The 27,106-nt window shown below is 41.3% G+C and overlaps 1 protein-coding gene across 1 annotated transcript in view; it reads right to left on the bottom strand.

Moving 5' to 3' along the window:
- Window positions 1-1,319: 1,319 nt before the first annotated feature.
- Window positions 1,320-27,106, bottom strand: part of MTA1 (metastasis associated 1) — a gene marked incomplete at its 5' end in the record, with an annotated part of 64,906 nt that continues 39,119 nt past the window's right edge. The window contains 10 exons of the mRNA XM_008949606.1: window positions 1,320-1,458; window positions 5,615-5,766; window positions 8,682-8,713; window positions 13,734-13,745; window positions 20,094-20,129; window positions 21,202-21,354; window positions 23,238-23,327; window positions 23,708-23,897; window positions 25,537-25,688; window positions 26,534-26,649. Of these exons, the coding sequence (XP_008947854.1) occupies window positions 1,320-1,458; window positions 5,615-5,766; window positions 8,682-8,713; window positions 13,734-13,745; window positions 20,094-20,129; window positions 21,202-21,354; window positions 23,238-23,327; window positions 23,708-23,897; window positions 25,537-25,688; window positions 26,534-26,649 (1,072 nt within the window). The remainder of the gene's footprint in view (window positions 1,459-5,614; window positions 5,767-8,681; window positions 8,714-13,733; window positions 13,746-20,093; window positions 20,130-21,201; window positions 21,355-23,237; window positions 23,328-23,707; window positions 23,898-25,536; window positions 25,689-26,533; window positions 26,650-27,106) is intronic.

The raw sequence follows: 27,106 nt of genomic DNA, 5'->3' as shown, positions 1-27,106 counted from the left end.
ACAGAGCAGGGCATTCGGCAAATGCGCTGCAATGAGAAGACATATGAAAAAGAAATTATACAGACTTGCAAATACATAAGAAGGTTCAAGAGATGCAAGAAATCTCAAACACAAGAAATGTCAAGAGGGGAAAAACCCACTTACTTTCAGACACAATGTGTTCAAATGAAAACCCATCTGTAATTTAAATTCCCTTCAAAATGGGAAACATACAGTAATGCAGTTAAAGAGAAACCAGGTCTTGTCCTGGGAGAGATGTGTCCAAAAACACTGATGCACAAACAGGTTCAGAGTTCTAAGCAAAATGTCCCTGGGCATTGGTGTACTTGACTCTTGGAGCCAGAGCAAAGCAATTCATTACACTTCTGGACTGCTGGGCCTACTGCTGGGTCTTGGTGGTACAACAGCACATAGGATTCCAGATGTCAGAGAGAAGGCAGCACACAAACTGCTGGTTACTGGGAGAAATGCCATGGCCCAGATCACTAGAGTAAGGACACCTAATTCTGGTAGCCTGGTCTCCACTGTACCCAACGTTAGTGTAATGTTCTGCAAGGTTCTTCAGTTCTTAGCTCACTCCTTTCTCAGCCTGAGTTGTTTCTGTCTTGTGCATGAGCACAACCGGCCGTGCAAAATGATCCAAAAAACATAAGGGACAGGACCAAAGAAAACTGGCTGAACCTGGGGCTGGTTTTCAGCTCCTATATGCAAATATCAGTTAAAGGTTGGAAATTTATCTACAAAAGAAATAATATAAATGAAATAAAAAATGGCACCGTCCACAAAAATTAAAAAAAAAAAACAAAACAAAACAAAAAAACCCAAAAAAACAAAACCAGAAAAATCTTACAACACAGCCTCATAAAAATGGCTTTGCAACGAGAGCTCAGTCACAAAATGAAGGGTTCTAGCTCTTCGTACATCAGAAGAGGAAACAAAGCTAAAAAGTACTAGTCCACATTCTCTTAATAAGTTAAACTTACTTTCCCTCCCCCTGTCTACAAAAGGGGTAGAAGCAAAGGGGAAAACAGGTTACCAAAAATTTAACAAAAAAAGAAAAAGAAAACAAGAAAATAAAAAGGAAAAAAAAAAGAAAGGAAAGAGAAGGAAAGAGCGCGCGCGAGAGAGCAGTCTGTGGTCAGAGGCTCAGAGCAGGGCTGAGTTCCTTTTAAGGGTTTAAAAGATGCAAAACAGTTCCTCAAAAGTTCCCTCTCTTCAACAGTTAGTTCAATGCCGTAGCCATAGAAACTCAAGTATATACTGGAGGAGAGATTCTTTCGGGCAGATCCACCATCAGCCAGGAAGCTGCTCAGCGTATGTTAATCCTCAATGATTATGGGTTCATCATTCATGGGCTGGCGTAGCTGCACTGCCTGGATGGGCCGGAGGATAATAGGCTTGTACGGGCGCCTGGCGGCTCGCTTGGCTTCAGAGGAGGAAAGCAGCTTGCGGATTTTCCTGCAGACAGCAAGGAGAAAAGAGCCGGTTACAGGGACTGGGCACGGAGGCGCGGCAGGTCTCCGGCTTCTCTCTGCGGACCCGGCCTGCACGCGCAGATGCTGCTCGCTCGCAGGACGGGCCGACGCCGCTTGTTTCAGCAACGTCTCCCCTGGGGAACTTTTGTTTTCTGATTTATAAACACAACACTGGAGAGGAAATGGCATTCTCTGCTCCAAAATCCTTCCCCTGTGGAGCAGAAGGCGTTCTGGTCCAGCCTCTTAGGACCAGGCTCTTCTGCTTAAACGTAACGTGAAACGGCTACGACAGCCAGTCTCCGTGTTGCGGATTTATTCCGATGCACGCAGACACATCGGCCGGACGTGCTGCAGGCGGCTTTGTGGGAATTTACTAAAGCCAAGTTACAACCAAACCTCTTCTGGCAATGCTGGCTGCTCCCCTGCCTGCTAATCCATCTCTCACAGAGCTCCCTGACGTTCTTTGTGCCCAAGCAGGTGCACACAGCTGCTGATCAAAAGAAACCCATCATAGCACAAGCCAGGAACATTCAGTCTCCAACAGAGCTACGTCTCAAGGCTAAACTGCTCCTCCAGGGGAGATCCAGGATGGCCTCTAACCAGCGAGCCTATACTGGAGCCTTTCCCCCACCCTGAGGAGACTGAAAGGGTAGGATGTCTTCCCCCTCTTATTTCTCCCATGTCATGTGTGACCAACCGAGAAATGAGTAACAGTCACATCTACTTAGGAATTTCCCTAAATGTTACAAGTCTAGCAACAAGTCTTATCAGATACAGGAAGCAAAAGAGAGAAAGGAGAGGAGACACACCAGTGTTTTAGAATCAGCAAAGTAAGTTCCAAAGAGACAATACAGAATGACTATTTGTTTCTTTTTGTCAAGATCAGGAGCTAAAGGAAGTATCCTAAAAAAAAGAAGTCATAAACCCAAAGCAGCTAGCAACAATGAAAAATGAACTATGTTATTAAAATGAGGAATTCAATTCCAGAGGATGCTGTGGTGGTCAAAGGCACACAGAGATTAGAATGGGAAGTGACAAATATTCACATGAGTAGTCCCCCAGTACCTGCTGTACACAGCCTCCAGTTCAGGAGCTGGGGCGCACGGTGGCTCTGCTAAGGAAGGAAGCATTGCCTCCTCTCACAGGCTCCTACCTCCACAATTTCTTGACTTGCTGTAAGAGACACGATACTACACTAGAGGAAGAGCAGCCACATGGCTTCAGAATCCACAATTTGACCTCCCAAAGGTAACTTTTTAAGTTTTTGGTTAGTCAACATAGCTAGGGCCAAGAAATCTTTTTTTCCAGTGCAGTTTTTTGCATCAGCTCTGGTCAGATTTGGTCAACTCTTCACTTGCTCTCTTTGCTCACTGAGCAGAACAAGCCTGCTCCACAGTGCTTACACATGCAGAGACATGTCTTTTGTTTGCTAAGTGTCCCCATTTCTCCAGTGCCTTCTGAAGTTAAAAGGCCACAGGGTGGAAGGAGGAGAGAATACTGTGAAAAAGTGGTGGTGGGGAGAACAAAACGTTTTCAGTTTTGATGTGATTTTTCCAAGACTTGCTTAGCTGAAGCTGATCTACTTTAAGCCAGCAGAGCTTCTTACAGTAGCCGTATGTGCTCAGACTCACTGCCATCAGAAACACGTCTCATAGCAGTTCTAGATTCTGATCAGGTCACTTGCTGCCTCCGCTTGCATAAATTATAAATGCCAAGTTCCTTACTGTGAGTCTTGAATTCAAAACCTTATTCCTTTCAGTCAACCAACTTTTTAAATGGCTCCCTCAAAGCCATCCAGGTTTTTAGCACCATTCTCAACAGGGAGAACAAAACAGAGGTGTGTGTGTGTGTGTGTGTGTGTTTGTGCAAGAACTAAGGAAAACTTACTTTCTGTGGCTGCAAACACAGCCTGACCCTCAGCTGGAGGATGATATGCAGATATTGTTGCTAGATTGATTGCTATGGAGCCAACACAAAGCTCAAATTGTTTCAGTGCTCACAAACAAGTCTCACATTCCTGATGCTGGAATGCAGCAGATGGTTCAGGGAAAAGTTGGAGGTGAAATGCCCGACAGAAAACCCGTGCCGCTTACAGCGTGACGTTGCTCAGGCTTCTCTGCTTTTCAACATGCTGCCAAATATCTCCTTTCAGCACTCAGCAGTCAGCTAAGCAGCAAGGCTGTCAGACAAAGAAGCCCATTATTTTTTTTCCCCCTTCTTTTAAATGGAAGAGATAAGGTCTTCCTGAGCTGATATCTATGGCTGCACTATGATTTCTGCACTAGAGGTGTGTGCACGGATCTTTCCTGCCTTGGTCAGTGGTTCTGTATGAGCAGATGATTCTGTCCCTCTGCAATAAATTGTTCTCACAACCAACATCACACTCAATGAATATTCTTGCTGCTTGTACATGCAGGATTATGAAATAAGCCTTGAAAATCTAAGGACTGAATTGGAGATTGCATACCCTGCACCCAAAATGGCACCTGAATTTGCCAGACCTGCAGGCCTGTAACAGGATCCCAGTACCTCTTCACCAGAGCAAGATGACAACAGGAATAAGTAAACTGCTTCCCCTGAAAAATTAAATACTTGTCTCACTTTAGTTCCAATTACATGCAAGATCCCACTGCTTACTTTCAAAGCACCTCACAGAAAAAGAGAAGAAGGGAAAGACAAGGGAAAGATGCAAGCTGGTATGAAATGCACAATTCCATTAAAAGTGACCATAGCAACAAATCCGACAAGGAAATTAGTTTCATGTTTCTTTTGACTTCTAAAAGGGGCTGTTCCTGCACTGAAATCTTATGATCCAATAGACCAGTAGTTCGGAACTTCAGTGTTACCAGCCGTAGCTTGTCTAAGAAGCCCGTTTTTGATAATAGGCTCACAGAACAGTTACTTGACACTTGAAATGCTCTGCAGGCTAAAGGAGGAGGTTGGGGACATCAAGACTCTTGACTATGCACTTCATACTGAACAAATGAATACTCAGAGTAGCCCAATTTAGTAGTGCCAGAAGAGACAAAGTACTCAAAACTCCTGACCTCTGTGGTCACTTGTAAGGGCTCGGAGATCCAGTAACTCCCATGTCCATCTCTGATAGGTACTGGAGAGAAAGGCAAGTTTCTGCCTGCTGGGGCACTGATACAGGTGGTGTTGATAACTCCAGGCTTCAGGCACAGACAAAAGCCAGAGAACACCTCTGCTCGCAGGGAGGGCTGAAAAGCAGGGCTGCGGCTCTGCTCTGACCTTCTCTGAGGTTACCAAGGACAGAGGGATCAAATTCTTGGGAGGAAACCACACAAGCATATGTCTCCACCTTTCTTACCACACCCAGCAGCAGTCTTCCCTCCCTCAGAATTACACAGTACTGAGGACATGCACAGAAAAGCTTTGTTTTAGGCATCACGTCACATAGCTTCTACTGCTCTGTCAGCAGCCTGTAAATGGAGTTTAAAGTGAAACTCATGCAAGGAAAGTTTCTTCTACTATTTTTATCCTGTGGGCAGAATAACAAGAACTAGCAGAAACAGTACCACCAAAGGAGGATGAGGGACACTGCAGGGCCAATCTCACTGCTACTGGTGGCACATATAAACCACCAAAGATATTAGAGAGCTCAGCCCCCAGAAACCCTCCATATCACTTGCCGGTTTCAGTACTCAAGACACATGAGGAGATGTTTTGGGAGGTAACACAAGAGGCTTCAGGCTGCAAGAGTGCATGGAGAGCCCCCTGTGTACAGGAGGCTCTGTTCCTCAGTATCAATTGTGTGCCAGAAGGCCCCTATCCTGTTACTGAGATGCTGCGTTGGGACCTCTAAAGGCATTTATGGATCTGAACCAGGTGAACTTTTCACCTCAGTCTTCCTCTCCTTACTGTTCATCTCTTACAGGAACTGCTCTGGAAGAAGAAGAATCTGCTTTCCCTGGAATGCAAGTGCATGATGAGGCACACGAGACATGGTTGGGTGTATCACAGCCGTTATCCACCTCTACACCACGAGCAGTCTCTGCATTCATTCTGTAGCCACAGATCTGCTGAATCTGTCTAACCACAAAATCAGCTGCAGCACCCAGAAGGAGCACAAATCAAAAGACCTCTCTTTAAACCCTCTGAAAGACCAAGTTTCCTACCTGGTTTCTTCAGTGGCCATGTAAAAAACATCATCTGGTGCATCAATCCAGTTCATCCTCCTCCTTTTCACTGGAGGCATGGATCCACCACGAATTAATCGGACTTTTGTTGGGTATGATTTCCCATTGAGCAGCAAGTTTCGGCTTGGTCCCTAACGTGATACATAAAAAGCTACAATTAGGGACTGCAACAAACCTTCAGTAGCATATGATAAGCACTCAAAGGAAAAGAGAATTAAAGTTTTCATATCAGTTGTTGAGAGTTGATGGTAAATATTTCCCCACTTGCCCATGACTGAACATAGAATTCACATAAAAGCAACTGTCCACAAGCAGTGGAAGTTAGGCACTTTCAATATGCAAAAGGACAGCAATACTCCAGCGACAGGACACATAATAAATGGAAGGCATTACCAATAATCTGTTGCTTATGTCTGAAAGATGACATCAAGGTTGAAAGACTGAACGTAAGACTTACGTTCCAGCTACTACCATAAATCTAGAGCAACTCTACTGATTTCAGGGAAGGAAATCTAGCTACAAAGCAAAACAAATCTAAAATTCAGAATTTACAGTTATTTTGGGGTACCAAACTTACCCATATCCTTTTTGTTTTAGGGAGGTTAATATTTATGGAGGATGGTACATAATTAAGTGTTGTCGAAAACAAATCTAGTACTACAAAGCTTAGCAGCTTTCATCATAAAATCATTTAGCATTTAAACCCACAGTTTTCTCATACAGAACACATTTGCTTTGTAAGGCAACACAAGTATCATCTTCCAGACCCACAGTAGCCCCTTCCACTCAAATGGAAAAACACAAGCTGTTGTTAAGAGAGGTGCAGGTGAAAGGGAGCAAAGTATTAAGCTTCTCAAATGCAGCTGTCCTTGATCATCTGAAGTCCAGTTCTTCCTGCTGATTAGCACATTGAGAAATCCCACTGAAATCAGTAACACTGGACAGTCAGGAAAAATGCAAAACAAGGGCTCAGAAACATTGCTATCCATAAATTAAAGCTGGTCAGAAAATGTCCCAGTTGTAATTTAATTCTGGTATTTCACAGGCCATTGTCCAAGGTCAGACCATCTCCCCAGATGCACTAAAGGTTCCTCTTCTGCCCACAAAATGGGAAACTGAGCATGTAGATGAGGGATGTCTGGCCTGGGATATCCACCCCAAAAGGAAAGGTGGGGACATGAGGTATCTAAGTCTTGAAGTGTCAGGTTATGGCAAAAGCTCAACCGAATTTTTACGCTTTTACTTAGAAAGGAGTTCTGTCAACCAAAGGAAAAAAAAAAAAAAAACAAACCAAACAAACCCACAAAACAAAACACCACAAACCCCTGTGTTTATCTCATTTTTATCTGAGGAGAAAACAAAAAGATAGATGACCTTTTTTTTGACCAGCCTTAACCAACTGTGTTAACAAGACCTACGTCCTGTAGAAAATTAGGTCTTTAGAGCTAAACAAACAAAACCCCACCTTTTAAAAATCCTACGCTCTTTAAAGCTGTTATATACAAGTGCAATAAGAATTTATTTTCTTAGTTGCCCAGCTCCACGTGAGACAAGACAACACCAAGGCACTACAGCAGACCACTGAAATACTTCAAGAACTGATTTTATATTTGAGATTTATTAAGGAAAAGGTTTTCAATAAGAAGCTTTTTTTTTTATAACCCCCTCCAGATTTCTCCAAGAAAATCCTTTTGTTAGTGTTGCAAAGGATATTTTCTCACCACTTGCTACATACACAGGAGAATGACTCAAGAGAAAAGTTCTTGGAAATACCTAGAAGGGGCACCCCTGTGCTTCCAGATTGCCTTATCTACCTGCACACAGCAACTTGTTTCAAATGGTACATCCTGAAACGTGGACCTTTAATTTTAAGTTCAGTAGTATACTTTATCAAGCAACCAGAAATCAAGGCAGTTCGGGGGTTTCACCATCAAACACCTAAAAAGTGTTAGGTCATTACAGATTTCTCCCACCGCACTGAGCTGGTTTTTTCAGCAGACACAAACAAGTAGCCAGTCTCCTCAGTGACAAGAAAGGAAGGTGAATTGATGGAGGAATACAGTTTAGTACTTCGGATCAGATGCTCAAGTAATGAACCAGATAAATGCCTTGTTCTTAGAAGCAGACTAGCATGCTCAGGTTCTAGCCCACCCTCATGGTACTGCACACTATCTGAGAACATTATTAGAGTTAACAGTGCTTGTGATCACCATTCAGTGACCATCAGTCATACCTGCTGCTGACTGATTCATGTCAGAGAGACTCCACTGACACTAATACATTGTGGCAGTTCACCTAATAAGGCAAGCTCCATGTCATCAACACCAGAAGATCTTTTTTAGGGGGAAAGAATTTATGCTTCAAGTTCTCCCCCGAGTCTCCCGTAAGCCATGCCAAAGGGGGGAGCGTGACACGCAGGCTCTGCCTGGCCCCTTTACACCAAGGTGAACTTCCTGAGAAAGCATTTTGCCAGAGATGCACCAGACTGGCTATTTGCTTCTGTCCTTTGATAAAACTCAGCATCATGGATGACAGGCTAGGAATAATTTTTACTCAAGAAGAACATAAAACCTAAGCAAGCATTCTCAGCAGACAACTTGCACACCAACTTCCTAAAAAAAACAAACAAACAAAACAAACAACAACAACAAAAAACACCTACAAAACTTGTTTTCCAAACAATCCCTTCCATCTTTTAAAACTTCCTCCTTCAGGGAAGCACATTCCACCTAGAAACACATCCCAGAACTTTGCTATAAACAGCCACTCAGTTTCTGTATAAGCAGAAACAAAAAGTTTCATCCAAAACAGAATCTCATTTACATATAAATAGACAGATTTGAGGTTATAATTGTATTTAATCACTTTGATGTTTCATATGTCCCAAAATAATAATAATCTTTAAACTTTTTGATTAATTGGGAAATATGACCAGCTGCAAACAGCAAAGACGGAAGTGAAACACTGCAGTTTAATGAGATGTTCTATCTAGTGTGGGTTAATATTTCTTCTTTTCCCTGTTTTGGTTAAATGAACATTCTCTTACCATTTGTCTGGTTTGTCCGTGGTTAGGCAGACCTAACAAACAGGAAAGAGAATAGAGCTGGTAAGACCATTGCTTTTCCAAGACAGAAAAAAGTACAAAATCAAAACACACGCAGCTGTGATTGCAACTTGCCGTTTAGCTACAAAGGAGAGTCGTCTACCAAACTAACTTCTCCCCTCCTAGAAAAGTAACTGAGCAAAGAGCTCTCTTGACAACATGATTTGAAGAGCAGAGTCCCCAAATTAAAAACACATTCCATTCTCCCACTCTTTTCTCCATTTACTCACACCTTTCTTCAAACTACCACTAAAAGTACACCTCCTCTTTCAGATGTGAGGTTTTCCTCAAGTCTTGGGAAAAATCTGTTTTAGTTTTGGAGGAATCTACTGACATCAAGAAGGAGAAAGGAAGGAATTATACACTGTCACAAATTAAATCCTTCCTATCATCCTTGGATTCCTAGAGATCTCTTCAGCTCAGATGTTATCTACAAGCTGTTAGCAAACAAGGCTGTATCTGCTGACCCTACCACAAGTAAATACTTCCATAGGCACAGCTCCATCAGTCGGAGCACAGCAACTCCAGCTGTCACACAAAGCCCTTCTCCAGTAAGCACGGAGCACAATGGCTTGACTTTACTAGCTGGTTTGCTGGACTACCAGGTACTCTATCTACCATGCTGCCACAGAGTATGTACCAAACTGAATGGTCTGTATAAGAGACCTGCAGGACACACAAAGGTCCTGGGATATAAGAGAATGACATATTGCTATAAGGGAGCAGGATGGCATGGAATGGAATGGGAGACCCAATAAACCTTTTTGTCAGCACTGTTTAGTTTTCTAAGATGCACGCTCCCAGAAAACATCAGTGCACCAAACCATCCTCAGCCCCTTCTGGCCGAGAACAAAAATGTCAATACATCAAATCCAACAGGTACTACAAGACAGGCATCAGCAAGTGCTGTCGCTGGCTGCAGAAGTTACCAGTATGAATTCTGCTTTCACATTAATACTAAGCTTCCCAGCTTCACCTCTGAAATGTTCCACTGCAAATGAGTTAAGCTGTGATGAAACAGCAAAGCTTTTAAAAGAATCCAGCAAAATTAATTTTTATAGCTTATGGTCCGTAACTCCTTGAGGTTCTCCTTGGTAAAACCAAACACAATGTACTCACAGGAAGTGTGCCAGGAAACATGTGGCACAGCAAACTAACGGGAGGGGGGAAGGCGGAACAGGAGACATTTTCTGAGCACTGTGTGTCACAACACCACAGTAAAATCAACAGTTGATATATCAAGTGTATTCTCCATTCTCTGTAGGTGTATGCTGTTAGCTACTTCAAACATGAAGACGGATAGTTTCAATTTTTGCAGTGTTTTTCTGCCCAAGTATCCACAGAGATGAAGAAATAGTTGCCAGAAAGATTTCCATCAAATCTGTAGAACAGATATACCAGGCACCAAGTAAGAAGATAACCCTTGGATACTGACAAAGGCAACATAGGTGGTGCCAGATAATCATTCCTTTTTACATGGGAGCAGCAATTGCATCCAAAACGCAGCTGTGAGCAGCTGTTTGAGATGGATGGCCAAAGAACTCCACAGATGCTGGGAGACAGCACAGCCAGGAGGATGCAAGCTGAATCTGTTGGCTTCGGAGCGAAGCTCCAGCACTTGTTTTTTCTTCCCCCTTCCATAACAAAAAGATAACATTTTCTCCTTTCACAGGAGCTCCAAGAGATGTAAATCAACTGATGATAGTCTCTGGATTGAAGCCACACATTTAATTTTAACCACATTACAGATCTACGCTTTTCTTATACTAGGAACATTCTTGATGCTAGAAAAGACTGGCCTACAGGAGCAGCTGATACGTGGCTGCTGCCACAACTACTGCTGGATGCACAACAGAGCAGAGTGCTATTCCCAAGCACCCAAATTAACCCAGAATATTCCACAGTGAGAAGAAATCTTGAGACCAATACAGAGTGAAGACTGAGCAAAACTGTTATTTACTCTAAGCCTCAAAGCTTCAGAGCCCTCCAAGAGCAAAGAAGCAGCGCTAACAAAAGGGACACACCTCACCCCCTAAGCTGCTGTTTCCAGGCTAAACCTGCCATTGACAACTTTTTGCTCAGTAAAATAGGTCACAAAAGAAAGTTACAGTTTCAATATCATTTATACTCTTACAGTCATAAGGTCTCAATCAGCATATTAATCTCCACTATCTGTGAATTTCCCCTTTAGTCACACTTCGATAACTGGAGTTTGCAAGAATAGAGACATTAAAAAGGCCAGCTTCAGTTTGCAATTAAAAAAAGAAAAAATAATCACAATAAAAGCATCTGCAACTGAAGCACTGCTATTATACGAGTAACTGTTAGCCACAGTGGTCAATAAAGAGATGCAGAGTGACAGTGTAACATCTGTAACTCACTGCAGAACAGCTGTCTAGTCAACAGGATGTATCTGTACTGGAAACAACGGATTCTCACCCAAAAGTTTTTGGTGGCTTCTGTGCAGTTGAGAAATTGAGATCTACAAGACCTCTAAGAACTCAACCCATGCTCAGTTTCTGGGTAAAGAGTGGTACAGATAAGGTAACTCAACACATGAATCTCAGTCCTCCCCAGGGTGCTTGCTCTGTTTTCACAGATCAGTGTTTGAGAGAGATTTCTCAAACACAGGCATCCATAAGCAGGTTAAAAATGTAAGACAACATATGACTATAAACCAGGAGGGAAATACGACAGGGTTCTGGTAGCTCCTCTCCAGGAAAAAAACTTTATTTTATGGAGGGATGTCTAGAGAAGCCACAGGATATAAAGTATGAGTATTCCTTTGATGACCTCCAAGGTGCAACTGCTTGAATTTACATAGTTCCACATAAGAAACAACACTAACCTCCTCCAAATGAGATTAAAAAAACAACCAAGGAAAAAAGGAGGTGATTTCAGAATTAACCAAACCTAAACCATAAACTATAAAAGTCTACAATGATGAATCTAAGCAAGCCTTCCACTCTTTTGCATCCAAAGAAATTGAAATACACTCTGAAAACTCAAGACTGAAATGTTTTTCTCCATAGCGCTGAAAAACCCCAAAGCCCTAGAAAGATCACCTGCCATTCAACTCCTCCTGCCAGTCTCCTCTATACACTAAAATAAAGAGGAAGTCCCAGAGGATAAAATGAAGACAAGGTAAATTGAAGGTGTATCTGCAGATAAGTATAAATGTCCTTTGCCACAGACAATTCTACATTGTTACTGAAATGGCAATAGAACACCTATCGCAGTATAGAGATTAAAAGACACCCTCAAAGCATGCCTCCACTCCCCACAACTTAGTGACAAAGACCTCAGACCTGTTCCTCAAGCATAAGCACAATTACAGAGATTTTGGCTCACCAGTCACAGCAGGTTACTACGCTCTAATGATCTTTTCATTCTTGAAGTATCAAAGATGCAGATGAATGTACTTTCACCTAGAGAAACAGAGGTGGGGAGGGACTACCACAAACAGCAAAACAAGTCTCTTCCTACTGTTACTTTGCAGCTTTGTTTTATCTTTTGGGGATGGGGGAACCACCTCTCTGTCAATCAACCTGTTTCTTCAACAATCTCATATAATTTGCTTCTAATGCTTTCAGGATTGTTTAAAAAAAAAAAAAAAAAAAAAAAAAAGGAGTACCTAAACTTCTGGCAGCAACTAGAGCACCACCTCAAAGGCATGCTGTGGGAGTAGGGAATATCTGGCACCTGACCACATGGGGTGGAGTAATCAAATTTCCTGATGGGAAGTAAACCAGCACATCTGGACCCACCAGAAAAGCAGACAAGCATGCTCATTGCTGAACCCGTCCCAACCCTTGTGATTCCACTGAGAGGACCTCAACATCTGAATGGCAGCATCCAAAAAATTACTCCCACCACTCAAATTCAGCCTGCTTTTGTGCAAGTCCACACAATCCACACCTGCCATTTCGAGAAGCAGGAGAGCCTAAACCCCCAGCAGTGTGCCCAGCGCAGACTGGAGTGCAGAGGTATTTCCATGAAGTTACTAACAGCAAGCATCAAGAAGCTGCAAAATAAGCACCAACCATGGCCACTTTTCTGCTTGGGCAGAAACCTTCCAGTGCTTTTCCATGCCTGACCATACATAGCATTGCTTACATATTTACAGACCATTTCATAATTTGGCACAAGAATTCTGTACAGAGCTGATGCTAGTACTAAGGAGTAAAAGTAGCCCAGCTTCCAGCTGCTGGACGTAACTTGGACGTATTGAATTTGTATTTACTCAAACTGACTCCAGTCTTCAGCATATTCACCACACACAAAAAAGATGGGTCCTTCATCTCATGTTAACATAGTGGGGTTTTTTTTGGTTTTTTTTTTTTTTTTTTTTTTTTTAACCGATCAGTTTATCAAGCACTTAGTCACAGATGGCATTTTGGTTTTAACTTCTGTTTACTAAAGAGAAGTATCATGCAGAACATGCAATATTCAGTAATATTCATAAACACATCTTCAGTCACAATGAATGTAGAGAATTTAACACACACTTTCCAATCAGCAAGTTCACTATACTAAAATACATTGCTTTCAAAAATTCATACGCTTATTTCTTTTCCTCCACCTGGGATTCCATCCTTCCCAACAGTAACAAAAAGATAACAGTACCACACTGGTGAGGAAGCTAGAGAAAAATATAAAAATGCATGCATGAATGAGGCTTGATGAACACTGATTTAACTTCCATGTCACTGGTTCACCTGAAGTAGTCTGTGTGTTGACATACACACACATACAGTTTTTGCAAGCTTGTAAGAATGCTTCAGTACCCCTGTCTTTCTTAAACTGCCAAGAGTGTTTAACTGCTGTGAGCAGACCGAGTGTCCACCTTCTAACAATGAAACACTACAAAAGCTTTCAGCTATGCAAGTGCAACGAGCAGAACAGAGCAGAAATGCTACAAAACACCACCTAAGCTCACATTTTCTTAAAGTTCTGTTGTACGTTAAAACAATGTTAAAATTGCAATTTACTTACCTAGGTAAGTTCCTACCAAGATTGGCAAAGGGAAAAAAAGATTTAAGATTAAAAAAAGGGAAAGATTCACATAGTTCAGAATACAGTAGCCCAGCCCCATGCAACAAATACAGAAACACAGACTGTTTTGGTGGTAATGAAACACAGAAGTGAAGATAGTTGTCTGTTAGACAGATAAATCCAAACCAACATTAAACAAAAAGTAACTCCAAGTAAGAGATTCCACAAAGAAAAACTTTAATTTTGGATAAGTAGTGGTTTGTTACCCACCTCCTTCCACTAATCCCTGCACATTAAGCTCATTGGATTTAGACAGCATTTCCTAAAATGCTTGGTCTAACAGTTCACACTACTTTGCTTCACAGTACCTCACCAATGATGTGTGTGTTCATGCACAGCTTTACCTTCTGCTAAAAGTACCTCAAGGACCCTGCTAATACTTTCTGGGCAGCAATATCCAACTACAATGAGTCAGCAGCTACCCTTGGACAACGATGTTGAGAATGGAGAGCTGCTGTCTCAGTATTGAGTCAATCAATATTATCCACTTGCATTCCTAAAAGAGCATCACGGTACATTCTGTCTGGCTTTAACACATTGTAACACATTGCTTAAAAAAAACAAGAGGCAACAAACCCATGGAACCTTACTGCTTTAGTATTTGCTGAACCAAGCTTATGTAAACTAGAAACCACTGAATTATTCACTGTTCTTAGAATTGGGAGTATCACACATCATGTACACATACATGCGTGTGTGTGTCTATATGTGATACAGATCACACACACAGATTCCACTTAATTACCTACTCAGGTTTGGGGGGTACATTTGCAATTCTGCCCTTGCATTGTTATCTATTCATTTCTTCTCATATTAACAACACCTGCTCCCTAGCACTGCCATGGGATATGCACTCTCCTGTCACTCAGTCAACATTTGCATCTTACTCCATGCCATCCCTCATAAAGGAAATTGTTTTCACTAGTTAATCCATAAAGCACGATGTCCAGCTCCTGATTGCATTTCCATATCTTTCTCTACAGCACCAAAAGAAACTAATCACAGTATCACAGCTAAGCTGAAGACAAGTGAAAAAAGTTTCACTTAACATCTGAATAGAAAATCCTAAATACAATTCTTAAAAAATAACCTATACTTTTGCCATATACTCTAAAGCAAGGAATTTGCACAGGCACACGGTTCTTCATGTATCCAAAATGCATTTCAAGTAACTTGTCATTCTTCCACTGTTGTGCTGCTGCTGTCGAGAAAGAGTCATCCCTTTACAGAGCACTGAACATTTTCTCTCTTGACAACAGGCAACATTACTCTGGTTTGGATATCAACGGCAAAAGCCAGGACATGTATCACACTAGTCATTAAAGGATGGGTATTCCCCGCTCCTTCCAGTCATTCCCAGATAGGCAGACTTTCTCTGGCTGGTTACCCTTGATTTTGGAAGGGCAGCTGGGACTGGTGCTGATTGAGGCTGAATTTTTGCATACAGTCAAGTCCAAATTTTCTGCAAGGTCTAAGCCAGCCAGAAGGAAAAACAGAAAACCCTTTGAGAGAAGTCTGGTCACCTACACAGGTGGTGCCAGAGGACTTCCTTATATTCCCACCTCAACAGCTGGTTTTGATCAAGAACAGCATTTCCATTTTCATGCTTATCTCTTGATAATTAAACTAGTGCCATGTTAGGCTGATGAATGCTTCCACAGTTCTAGGAGTTCATACACGTTTCCCCAAAAGAAGCAGAGAAACAATGAACTAGAACACATTAAATTAGACTGACATTCCATTTTGGTTTACAAGTCCCTAGCAGTAGAAGCAAGGTATTCAAACAGTTAATTACCCTCACTCAAAAATGTGCAGCTTGTTTCCAGCCAAAGTTTTTCTGCTGTACCTTTCGGCTACTGCAGCTCATTATTCCATTCCTGTCTAGCCTAAAAAGCCCTCTATTATTACACTTCTGCTGCTCCTGTCAGCAGAGACAAACATCTACAACTTCCACTTTGATAAAAGCATTTTCCATTATACAGTGTGTTTTCCAGTCCCTTCACTGTTTTCATGGCTCTTCTATAAACCCTCTCCAATTTTCAGCATTCGATCCACTACCATTTTATCAATGCAAGTTTGTTGCTGGGAAAAGCCTTCCCTTTATTTCAGCTACTCATTCATGTTCTCTCTCTTTCTGCCAATTTTAGAGTGCATGTGATGACCCTGAAAAAACAAATTTGATTAGATGAAAGCTAACATGGTGTAAAAGGGGGGGGGGGGAGGGAATCTAACAAATCTAACAATGCTCCCTTCCTCCCTTCCCCCAGTAGGGATTTGCATAGCCAAGTATCACACAGAACCCACACTGGATTGCTGCAACAGCATCCAGAACATAAAACATCCTCTTTATCTCTCTGGAGGAAGATTCATAGCAAATATTGTCAGTCAAGCTCCAGAACATTAATGAAAAAGTAATAAATGAATAATTTTTTAACATCTCACTGCACTCAACAGCTTGTAAGACTCCATGTACTTTTCACGCTCCAAAAATAGGATTCTGCAGCAATTTGCTCATGCTAATCTCATGTTGGAGGAGAGCTGGGAAGGGCACTGTATGCCTAATGTTGCCTCCAATGTGACTTAAAGACAAGGAGAACAAAATAGATGAAAGGACCACACCCTTCTTACAAAATAGAGTGGAGGTAGTGAGGAGAGCTGAGATTAAGAATATTTTCCTGTTCTTGGAATTCAAGCACCTGTTGAAACTCTCAATACCTGGACAGAAAAATCATATCCAAAGCTTGAAAATGTTCAGCTCTCTAGGGCTGAGTCAGAAAAAGGAAAGTTAAAGATACTTAAGCCAGAGTTACAGTAGCAAGAGGAAAAACAAACAAGCAACAAAATTCCAAAGGAAAAATCTGAAGCACTGTTAAGTTCAGCAATTTCCAACGTTTCCAGAGTTTTAATTACTTCTGGCCACAGTCCACTAACAACAGTCTCCCTTTCTTTTCTTCCTTAATCTCTTACCACCAAGTTTCCCTTTTCCCAGCCTTTCCTCACCTCCTCCTACTACCTCTCTTCACACAAAGTTCAGCCTGACCAACCCACATCTGCCTATAGACTAGGTGGTCTTCCACCTCCAACCCCTCCACCCTCAGCCACTGTTCAGGCACATTTCGGAACAGCGTTTCCATTTACACACAAACATTCCTCAGGGCACTTGATTAACTTTTCTGAGGGCTTAATCTGGCCACTGACCACCGATAGTCCTAAACACCAAGGGATGGTAGAGACACAGATGAGTCACCTCCAGCAGTGTTGCCTGAAGGAACACTCAAAAACCTACGTGAACAGATCAGTTTTCAGCAATGTTAAACAGTCTAATTCTAAATGAAGGCAGCAGATGCCATGGGAATTTAAATGCCTTAGAATCCTGCCCATCAATATAAATAAATATATATATAAACATGGATCTTAATGCTTTGCACTAAGCAAAAATAGAAGCTTCTACTCCCTGCAAAAGCAATCTCTTGAATTTATATTGTTTTATGACCTGGCCATGAGGAAAGCTTTATGAAGCCATCACATGCAATCAGCTCAGCAAACAGCCATAATTTACAGTATACATACTTCTCCCATGTGTTTGGAAGTAACAGCCCAACATCAAAAGGACTGTATCACCAGCTAAGAGACTTCAACTAAAGCCCACCATAATAGATGTCCACCTGTGCTATGTCAGAGACTCTGGCACTGTGACCTGTCTAAACTGTAAGGTATCTTCCAGGTGCCACCAACGCCACACCACATCAGCTATCCTGGATAAGTCATAACATTACAGAAGGTTACCATCCCCTTGAAAACTATTTCAACACAGGTGGACAAACTGTCTCCCTGCACCTAAAATTGTGCAGAAAGAATATTTTCAGCCTCTCCATACAGTCTTAATACAAGTTGTGTTTTGGGTTTTTTTTTTTTTTTTTTTTTTTCCAATACACTCCTACAATGACCTAAACCAGGTATCACTAAGGGTAGAGGAAAAACATAAAAGCAACAAAGAAACCCCCACAATTTCCCTTGCTATCTATAGGGGCTATGCAAATGAAGACTCTGACTGGTTGTAACAACTCGGCTTTACTCTCATTCATCCTTTTCTTTCTATTTTAGGTCAGTTACAGTCAAAATCAGTCATTCTGAATAGATGGGTTTATTTCAGTCCTTTTATACTAATTCCTTGGTGCCTAAATTCTGCTTACAAGGCCTCATCACACATGCTGTCATTCGCCCCTTCTTCTCAGTGGTTCCAACTTGTGCTCTTCCTCTCTCCTGACCTCCTCTTCTCCCTTCCCAACAGCAGCTCCCCCAAACTAATAAGCCTATATGACTCCATCCAGAGCCAAGAGAAGCCTCAGCACCATGCTCCCAGTTCTGGCACAGCACAAGTAAACTGGTGTTAGCCATGCCCAGAGCCAGGAAAGCTTACCAGCTTACATGCAAGGCAACTGGGAACCAGTGTGAAGTGGCAGTGCCACACAAACTGGCTCCAGGCCAGAAACAGATCCACGAAACTTCTACCATCTGCTTCCCTGTGCGCAGCGGATCTCGATTCAAATTCTTTAAATCTTGTTTCCTTGCAGGTGGTTCCTTACCCTCTCTGTCTTAGCAAAGCCTCCAGCAAGCCAGGCTCAGAAAATATTTCAAGTGTCAAAACTGCAGTGCGGCAAACATTTTCCATTCACAAATAAATGTCAGCTGACACTTTTAAACTGAACTGCTCACAAAAATATCCAGTTAACACTCACTGCTCCAGCAGGTGAACGGATTCTGGGACTGATTTGTACTCCACTACCTAGCAGTTACAGGAACAAATCCTACTCCAGGTATTTCAGTGGCTGGCTAAGAACAGACCGAGCAGACAAAGCAGCAGCTGCTCGGTGAGAGCTGGCCTCTGCACAACTACACACATATGCTTCAGAGTAACATGTATTCTGAGGAGCTCAAACAGGTACCTCACCAAACTTTTTGCAAACTGCAAACAGCAACAGTTATGAGTGAAATGTATCTAATCAAGTATGTATGCCAGCAGAGAGACATCTGAAAACACAAAAACAAGAATCCTCCATTTCCAGCAAGCAAATGGCCTCAGCTTGTCAAATCCAGTACTCTACGCAGAGCGCGCCTTCCTGAAGGAAGGATTGGTTCTTCCCTCCTTTGGGCCACCACGTCTCAGAGTTTCAAGTGTGTCATCTGCTAAGCGAATCCCCTTTCTGGTGAGGACATTTAACAGGGAGCAGCAGGCATGCCATTAAGCAGGTAGTCACTACGAGCTGTGGAAATTCAGTGAGCTACTCCACATCTATAGCCCTTGTTACTGGACAAAGCTTCCGAGGAAGCCAAACTGACCAAGGCAGCGGGGTTTTGTTATTCTTGCCAAAAGACAGAAGTTAAAAAGCATATTAAAAATTCAGCAACACAATATCAAGGTATAAATTTCCAAAGAAAGCAAGACAGTAGAACAATCACTGTTCTCATTCTTATTGTATTCTCTGCATGCACTTATACATGCATGCACATAAATATTTATAGTAGTCATCCACTGCCTCCGCCATTCAACACAGAGCTTAACATCAGGGCATGCAGTGTCAGCCATTTCATGGTAACACATAAGCTCAAGTTCTGGTATTTGCCTGTCTCACAATGACATTTGTATACCCTAATCATTTAAAATTGGTCTGTTCTACTGAATTTGCTTAAGTGACGTCATACGTACGTTTCCTGCATTATCACAAACTAAAGCTTCTAAGGTCTATTCAGTAGTCAGCACAGATTAATATTTAACCTGTGGAAATTCTGAAAATTATTTCTACTGCAAGTAGAGAACATGCAGACAGTCCCTCGCTGGTGAGACTGTCCACTCACAGTGGAAAATACAGGCTTGAACTTGGGATGTGAATAGTGTCTTCTATTTCCTTTCGTCGAAGTGAATCTAAAGTAGTTCAGAACATGTGAAGTTGATTTCTTACAAGTCAAACAGTGACAACACCTAGTTTCAAACCAACCATCACAGCTCTCAGCAGTTTCACAGAACTGCTAGAAAACTGTTCTGTCAACTTGAGGAATTAGTAACCAGTTCTGAGCATAGCATTTCATGTCTTCAGTACAGCTGTACGAGTTGTTGTCTGCATGTGAAAAGCCTGGAAGGTGAGCAGCGTAACACTGGGTGGAAACGGTTACCCAAGGAACACTTAAACGTCAACACAGAAGGTGCACACAGACTCATTAGCCACAAAGCACAGACAAGCCAGCAGATGAAACTAAAAATCACTCTCCTAGCATAAGCTGAGCGCAGCTTCAAGGTCTTACCCCTGCTAGGCATCAACAGGCGCTTCTTCATGTTGCCTGATAGAGCACAAGTGAACAGAAAAGAGAAAAACATCACATAAGCAACCTGAACAGCAGCAGTTTAAAAAGTTGTTAATATTAAAACACAGTCAATAAGATATCAAATGTTTGCAACTGTATCTCAGATAAGTCACAAAGAAAGTTAAAAATTAAATATGAAAACCAAGAAAGATCCTCTGTACCTCCCTCCCTGCTCAGTCACCATTAAACCAACTGTTCCTCTCCCCTGTTAAGGAGAGCTACCCTCCATGTTGTCACTCCCATGAAGGCCATTGCAACAGAGCCTTTTATCCCCATCTGAGCAAATGCCTGCCGTTTCTCTTCCTCAACCCTCTCAGGCAAGAGCAACTCTTCAGAACAGAGCCCAGGAGTCTGTGGCAGGAACAACCTGCATCTATCTCCCGCTTCAAACATCTTCCCATTGACTTTTACTCTTGAGATGAAGCCCAAGCCCCACTGCACAGAGATGCTCAGTGATAAGGCAAACAAAAGCAAAGGCTCTGGTTCTGCACAAGGCAGGAGCAGCTTTATGCCACGCCAGATCTGGCACACCGGCCTCCCTCAGCTAAGCAGCAGCCTGCATTTCTCAATGGCACACAGCCTCTGGTAGCTTTCCTGAAAGCCAGGTGATCCACAGGCTACAAATCCACCTGGGAACTGCACAGCTACTACCTACATATTAAAAAGCTGTAAACCTCAAAATTATAAAAGAAACACCACTGGAAAAAGCTATTAATCTCTTAATTTTCTCATACTACTCAATTAAAAATCAAAGGGAAGTTTCTCCTCCACTATCCCATTTGCAAGGTTGGTCAACTTAGTAGGCAGAGCTGCACCACACAGCAGCTTTATGTGAATGTACCACCCAGACAGAGCACATCACGTGTCTTACCCAGGAGAAATCAGACAAATGACATTTACAAAAAGAAATAAAAATCTTCTCTCAAGAATAAGAAACTGGGAATTTATATAAAGGACTATAGTTTTAAATAATCTCCTTCAACTCCAAAAGGACAGGAAAAAAAAAAAGCCTGTACAGATAGTATACACATTACAGAAAAATATTTACCATCCATTCCGTTGTGTTGTTCATAACTTCTTTTTCCCAGGATAGTTGGAGACCCATTATTAATGACAGGCGTGAACTTAGCAGGAGTCAGATTGTTGATAGAACTGGACAAGCTCTTTGCAGGATCTGGTTTCGGAGGACATGGATGAGACTCTGTTGTAAAACAGCAAGTTTTTTTTTTATCAGTGAAGATAGTGAAGATACTGGAATTATAAATCTGAAAACAACACGCAGACTTCCAAGGTGACCCAGTATACCTTCCCTTATATACACACTATCTCAGTCAGTTTTCACTGGAGATTGCTATTTATATAAAGCACTTTACATATATTTAGGAATTTACGTCTACTGAAGATGTTAAAGTCAATGTCATAATATTATCCTAAAATAAGAGCCTATAACAAAAGTACTTTGTATCCATTTCCTAAACACTATTCTCCAACAACACAGGATTATCTTGGCATGCTCTAAATTAAAGGCCATCTTTGGGCAGTCATGAAACACTCCTAAACCCTGGGGAAACCACGACTTTGCCAGTTCTGCAACATTTGTGAAAACTACAATTTCTAAACTGGCCAAACGAGAGAATTCAAAGCACTGCCATAAAAAAACCACAGAGGCTGAATTTAAACTTCTGGTCAAGGCAGAAATGAGTGTCGCTGTTCAAGATTTTGAGACAGTTACAAGTAACGGCAAACGAGTTTTTCTCCCACAGCCCCAACAGCCACGTAACGTGTAACTTAAAGCACACTGACCGTGACACCTCCAAAAATATGTTCTCACCACTCCATCACCCTCCCTCCATTTTTTGCACTCCCTTTTCCAAGCTCAATAGTCAAATGAACACACTGACACAGTGCTAGTGAAATTCTGTATTTCTACTAAAAGCAGGATTTTATCCAACAGCAGAACTTCACCCTTTATTTGCTTTCTTCGGTTGCACAAAGGTTTCTCAATCTCTGTATCTCATTAGTATACAGTAGAAGTACAAGACTCAGAGAAGCAGTAAATATTTAATAAACCCTGAGCCTTACAATATTTCATTGACAAAGATGTTCAAAGAAACACAAGATCAACTCCAGTGTTTCTTACCAAGAGTAAAAAGGCAATCAATTTCCCTGTTAGTCAGGAAGCCTTCAAAGTACCACTGTCCAAGCTAGCTCACTGTGGTTAGACTCACGTTAGACTGCTCTAACAACCTGAGACATGTCTTCAGGGTATCTCTAGCAACCAGCAACACGAGGGAGAATGATTCTGCATTGATTTGTAGTCAGGGCTGGCATGTCACGTAGCACCACATTAGATGCTTCCAGCGCCTAAACCTTACACAAAAGTCCTGGAAGGAGCTACTCAGTACTTCCCCACACATCAGCTGATGAGGCCCATGTCCTCAAGAAAACTGTAAAAAAAAAAAAAACCTAAAAACTAAAGAAATCCCACAAAACCAAATAAACACCACCAAAAAAAACCCTCGCAAAACAAACCACAAAAAAACTCCACATCAACAAAAAGAAAGAAGCAAGTAGAGAATGGAAATATATCCCCCTTCTCTACTTTCCATACAGAACAGGCAACAACTAATTCACAAGCTGAGGGACACAGTGCTGTCCTAAACACAAGAAGCTTCTTGGAGGACCCAACTATATGAAATGCCTCCGTACAGAAAAAAAAAATTGGAACAGTGGAATGACCAAGTGTTCCTAAAAAGTTCTACCTTTTTGCCTCCATTAGCAGATGGTAACTTGTCCCTACATACATCAGAAGCCACAGCAACTACATCCCTCCCTTCACTGGCAAAAGTTTCTGACAGTTCTGTGAGCCCAGAGTGGACTGCTGAGACCCTAGGGCTGTCAAATTAAATAGGAAAAGGAAAGAGGACAAGTTCATGGGAAAGTTTTCACATTTTGTTCTTTAATCTAGAACCAGCATCTAAATCCAGAACCAAATGGAAAAAGAAATGGTTAGCAGAAGTCGTTAGTAGGGTTTTTTGTTTGGTTGGATTGTGTTTGGTGGTGTTTGTTTTTTTTTTTTAATACCTAAATACCGGAGTACTGCTTCTAAAGGCTTTCGAACCACTTGCTTTAATAGCAATGGGTTTTCTGATGCCTCAGGTAAACGTGCTGTGCCTGTAAACCAAAAGAAAAATAATTAGCGGGTAAAGATATTTAGATACTATAGCAAAACTAAATTAATAACTCAAGAGTCCTGAAAGAGCTTTCCAATCAAAAGAAATTTTACAGGTTGCCAGCATGTCCTGGCAACAGGACACAAATGCAGAAGAGTGATAAATGTACTCACAAACACGAGTATTTTAAAACTATCAACTCATGAATTTTCAAAGTTATTTGTCTAGCCTGAAGTCAGAACACTCCGCAAGTACAGCTAGATTTTGTGAAACTACTAGCTACATGGAAGAAAGCATCTCAAGAGGCTGCAACTCAAACTTTGAGGGAAGGAATCTCAAAGGGCTCCTTTGCCAGCAGATCCCAGCTGCACCAGCACTCACACTCTGCTTTGATGGCCGCGCTGTTGATGGGCAGGTAGGGGTGTCTCGCAGCGTGCCAGGGGCGCAGGATATCTCGACACAAACGTCTGGCAATTCTTGTCAGTTTTGTTGTGTGGAGATAGAAAGCTTGTCGAGTCTTCATAGCAAACTTGGGACTACCACTGTTTCGTACTGGCACACCATGAGGACTCTTAAAAGAAAAAAAAAAAAAAAATTTATAAAAAGTCATTATTAGAAAGAATGTTTTTAAAGAAGAGCAAGAATATGATATAAAGTTACTTTCAATTACTGATTCACAGACCTAAAAACAGGAGCTACACAAAAATACTTTCAGCCCAGCAATTCCCATCTCCCAAATCTTACCCATCAACATTTGGAATTTTCTTCCAAAATATCTTAAAGGATAAAATGAAGGGGGATATTTTCTCTTCACAGCTAAGTATTTATGTGCTGTACCGAGTTTTAAAGCAGGAATCCAAAAGCCAGACCTGAAGAAGTTACCTGATGCTATCACATGACTGACTTAGTGTTACTAAGTCAACAGAAACACTCTCCAACTTTGGGTGCTTACAGTTGCTCTGGATATACAATGCAAACTCTTCATAACAAACATAACAGGGAGACACGAGTAGCCTGATGGCTAAAGACATCACAAACTCACTTCCAAAAGCAACTTTATAGCATGTTAGAATGTTTTTGTCTCAAAGCTGCAAGAATTTCTGTTTTAATTCTTACTCTGTGCTCAATGAATGTATTTAGAGTTGTCAAATTCTCACTGCATGTAATAAAGACTACTACTGAAAGGCATTTATGGACTACAGAGAGACAAAGCTATAATTTCTTCAAGAAATGCAACTAAGTCAACAAATAAAATAATGAAAATAGTATCTTATCTCAAACCTACCCATGGCTAGAAAATAGAGGAGGAAACTTCAGTTTGAGGAGAACGTGGCTTTCCCCTATTTACATACTTTTGATTAACAAACAAGAGGTATAAGGCTGATAAAACCTGGCAGTTATCTTAGCAATTAGGAAGCTTCAGAGGGGAAACAGAAGCCTGCAGAGGACAGAGGTTAAACAAAAGAAAGATAACAGAAAGGGAACGATAGTGAAGACTAGGAGAGAAGAAATGTGCACTATCCTGCAGTTCATGTGATGCCAGCTACTTTTTCCAGTGGGCTCAATATACGATGCTTCCAGATTGAACACCCACCAAATTCAGAAAAATTCTGAGACCTTTGTTTTTTTAAATAAAAGGAGAAAATTAAACAGAAGCCACTTAAATAATGCCTATTCAAACCTACCCAAAAGGAAGGATTATTTTTTTTTAAAATGGAAGTAAGTAGAAAAACAGGACAGGGGATCTCTAAAAAGCCACTAAATATTTGAGGTATCTAATTTTGAATATGCCTTGGGAAAGGGAACAGGTTTCAGGAATAATGAATTCCTTTGGGGCAGGGGGAGAGGGGAGGAATCTTCTTCCCCCTACAGCAAAAAATCATGAAAACCAAATACCAGAAACACTGGCTGACATTTAATTTTTTTCCCCATCTTCATTAGGTTACCTCTATGCATTTGAAGGCCAGTTTGCTAAACAAACTATCCCCCAACCCCCTCCCCTGGGCAGTACTTAGCAACAAATTATTTATAGCCGAAGTTAACACAGCAGCTTCTGTAAGACATGAAATACCAAACCCAAGGACAACAATGGGGGCTGAAGGCATTCTTTTTGCTGTTAAATATTTAAGAACAGTGAACAACTAGTGAAATACCATGGCACTTGGCTTTCCAGGCAAGGGTACCAAGCAGCCTGCTTTGCAGATACCTACCAAATTATTGCGGTTTGGTCCTGGTCTCTCCCCATCTAACCGTGTTGGCATTTTCAAGCCACCGTATTTCTTCCAGTATGTCCAACAGGATGCACAGAGGCGACACTGCATGTTAGGGGGACCCCAAGAATACCACTGGTAAGACTGTGTGGCTAGAGATAACAAAGGTGGAAATTATATATATCCTTAAACAGGATTAATTTTCAGAGCTTATTCTCGTTAGAACCATCACAAAAGAAAACCCACACAATGACAGTGCAGAGCTCAAACAGACATTAAAATACCAATTATGGTGTTACTGTCATCACCACTCTTAAATATACTTATGATTTCAGCAGATTTAATTACACTTATAAACCCCTTTTAAAACATGAACATTTTTAAAAAAAAAAAAAAAAGCTAGTAGTATGGGAAAATTTCCTGCCAATGGAATCGAAACTCCTCACTTTGCAAGACTGGTAGACAACTTCTACATCGCATGGAAGAGAGGGAAAATTGTCTTCAGGAACTCTCCATACATTAATGTTATGACTAAAGAATGTACAAAATCTGTGACTTGACTTCTCATACAGCGTAACGTTCCATCATCTCTAAAGGCTCCCTATAGAGGAGCACAATCTTTAGAATTCAGTGTATTAGCATCAGGTAGCAGATCGAATACAATGATATCAAATATTTTGATATCTACTAAAACATTATGAATAATTTGTCAAATTCACCCTTTGGTGATTTAAGTCTTTTCTCAATAGCTACCTGTCATTACAATAGGACATTTCCCAACTCCCCCTTCAATACTTCATAATACTATTTATACATGTAACACGAGTAACTAAAAAAAAAACCAAATTTGCTTAAATGCAACTGTGCCAAACTCTATCCCCAATCCTTTCAAAGCCACCTCTCCCACCCCCCACCCCAACACAGCTTTTATTTTTATTGTTTGCAACACAGCACGCACACTCTCTATGCACAACTGCCATACTGGTGCGTCACTTACTATAACAGCTTTCACAGGCCCGTCCTGCTCCTGTGTTCTGTGCCTGTACTCCAGTACCATTTACCACTCCTGGTTTGACATTATTTACATTGATCTGGTTGGGGTTTGGCTTGTTACTTAAAACACAAAGCAAAAAGGAGGACAAACATTAATTGAAGCGTGCAATTTCCTGCTTGAATTTCAAAAGTACAGCTCAAAATGTTTGAAGATTTTGAATTTTGTGTGGTTTCCAGAAGAAGCTGTACTCACCAGCATTCTGGCTTCCACGAACACACCATCTCCAATACTTAAATAACACCAATAATAAAAGTAACTATAATAACAGATGCCATTTGCATGAGTCCAACAACACACTGTGTGTCTGAAATCTTTGGACATAGCATATACACTGAGATTTTCATTAATATGAGCCTTCTGACAAGTCTTAAACTATTGTCTGTGCTTCTAACAGAAAGCATTTAGATTTCTACTAAATGGAAAAAGTCTGAAAGCCTAACATCCATAGAGCAAAACACATTGATGACTATCATGAATGCATTTTAATATAACATCTGAATCACCTCAGCTCATCCC

This window comes from Merops nubicus, unplaced genomic scaffold, assembly GCF_000691845.1.
Source record: "Merops nubicus isolate BGI_N331 unplaced genomic scaffold, ASM69184v1 scaffold26061, whole genome shotgun sequence".
Classification (NCBI taxonomy): Eukaryota; Metazoa; Chordata; class Aves; order Coraciiformes; family Meropidae; genus Merops; species Merops nubicus.
The sequence above is the reverse complement of the archived record's forward strand: the minus strand, read 5'-3'. Positions and strand labels throughout refer to the sequence as shown.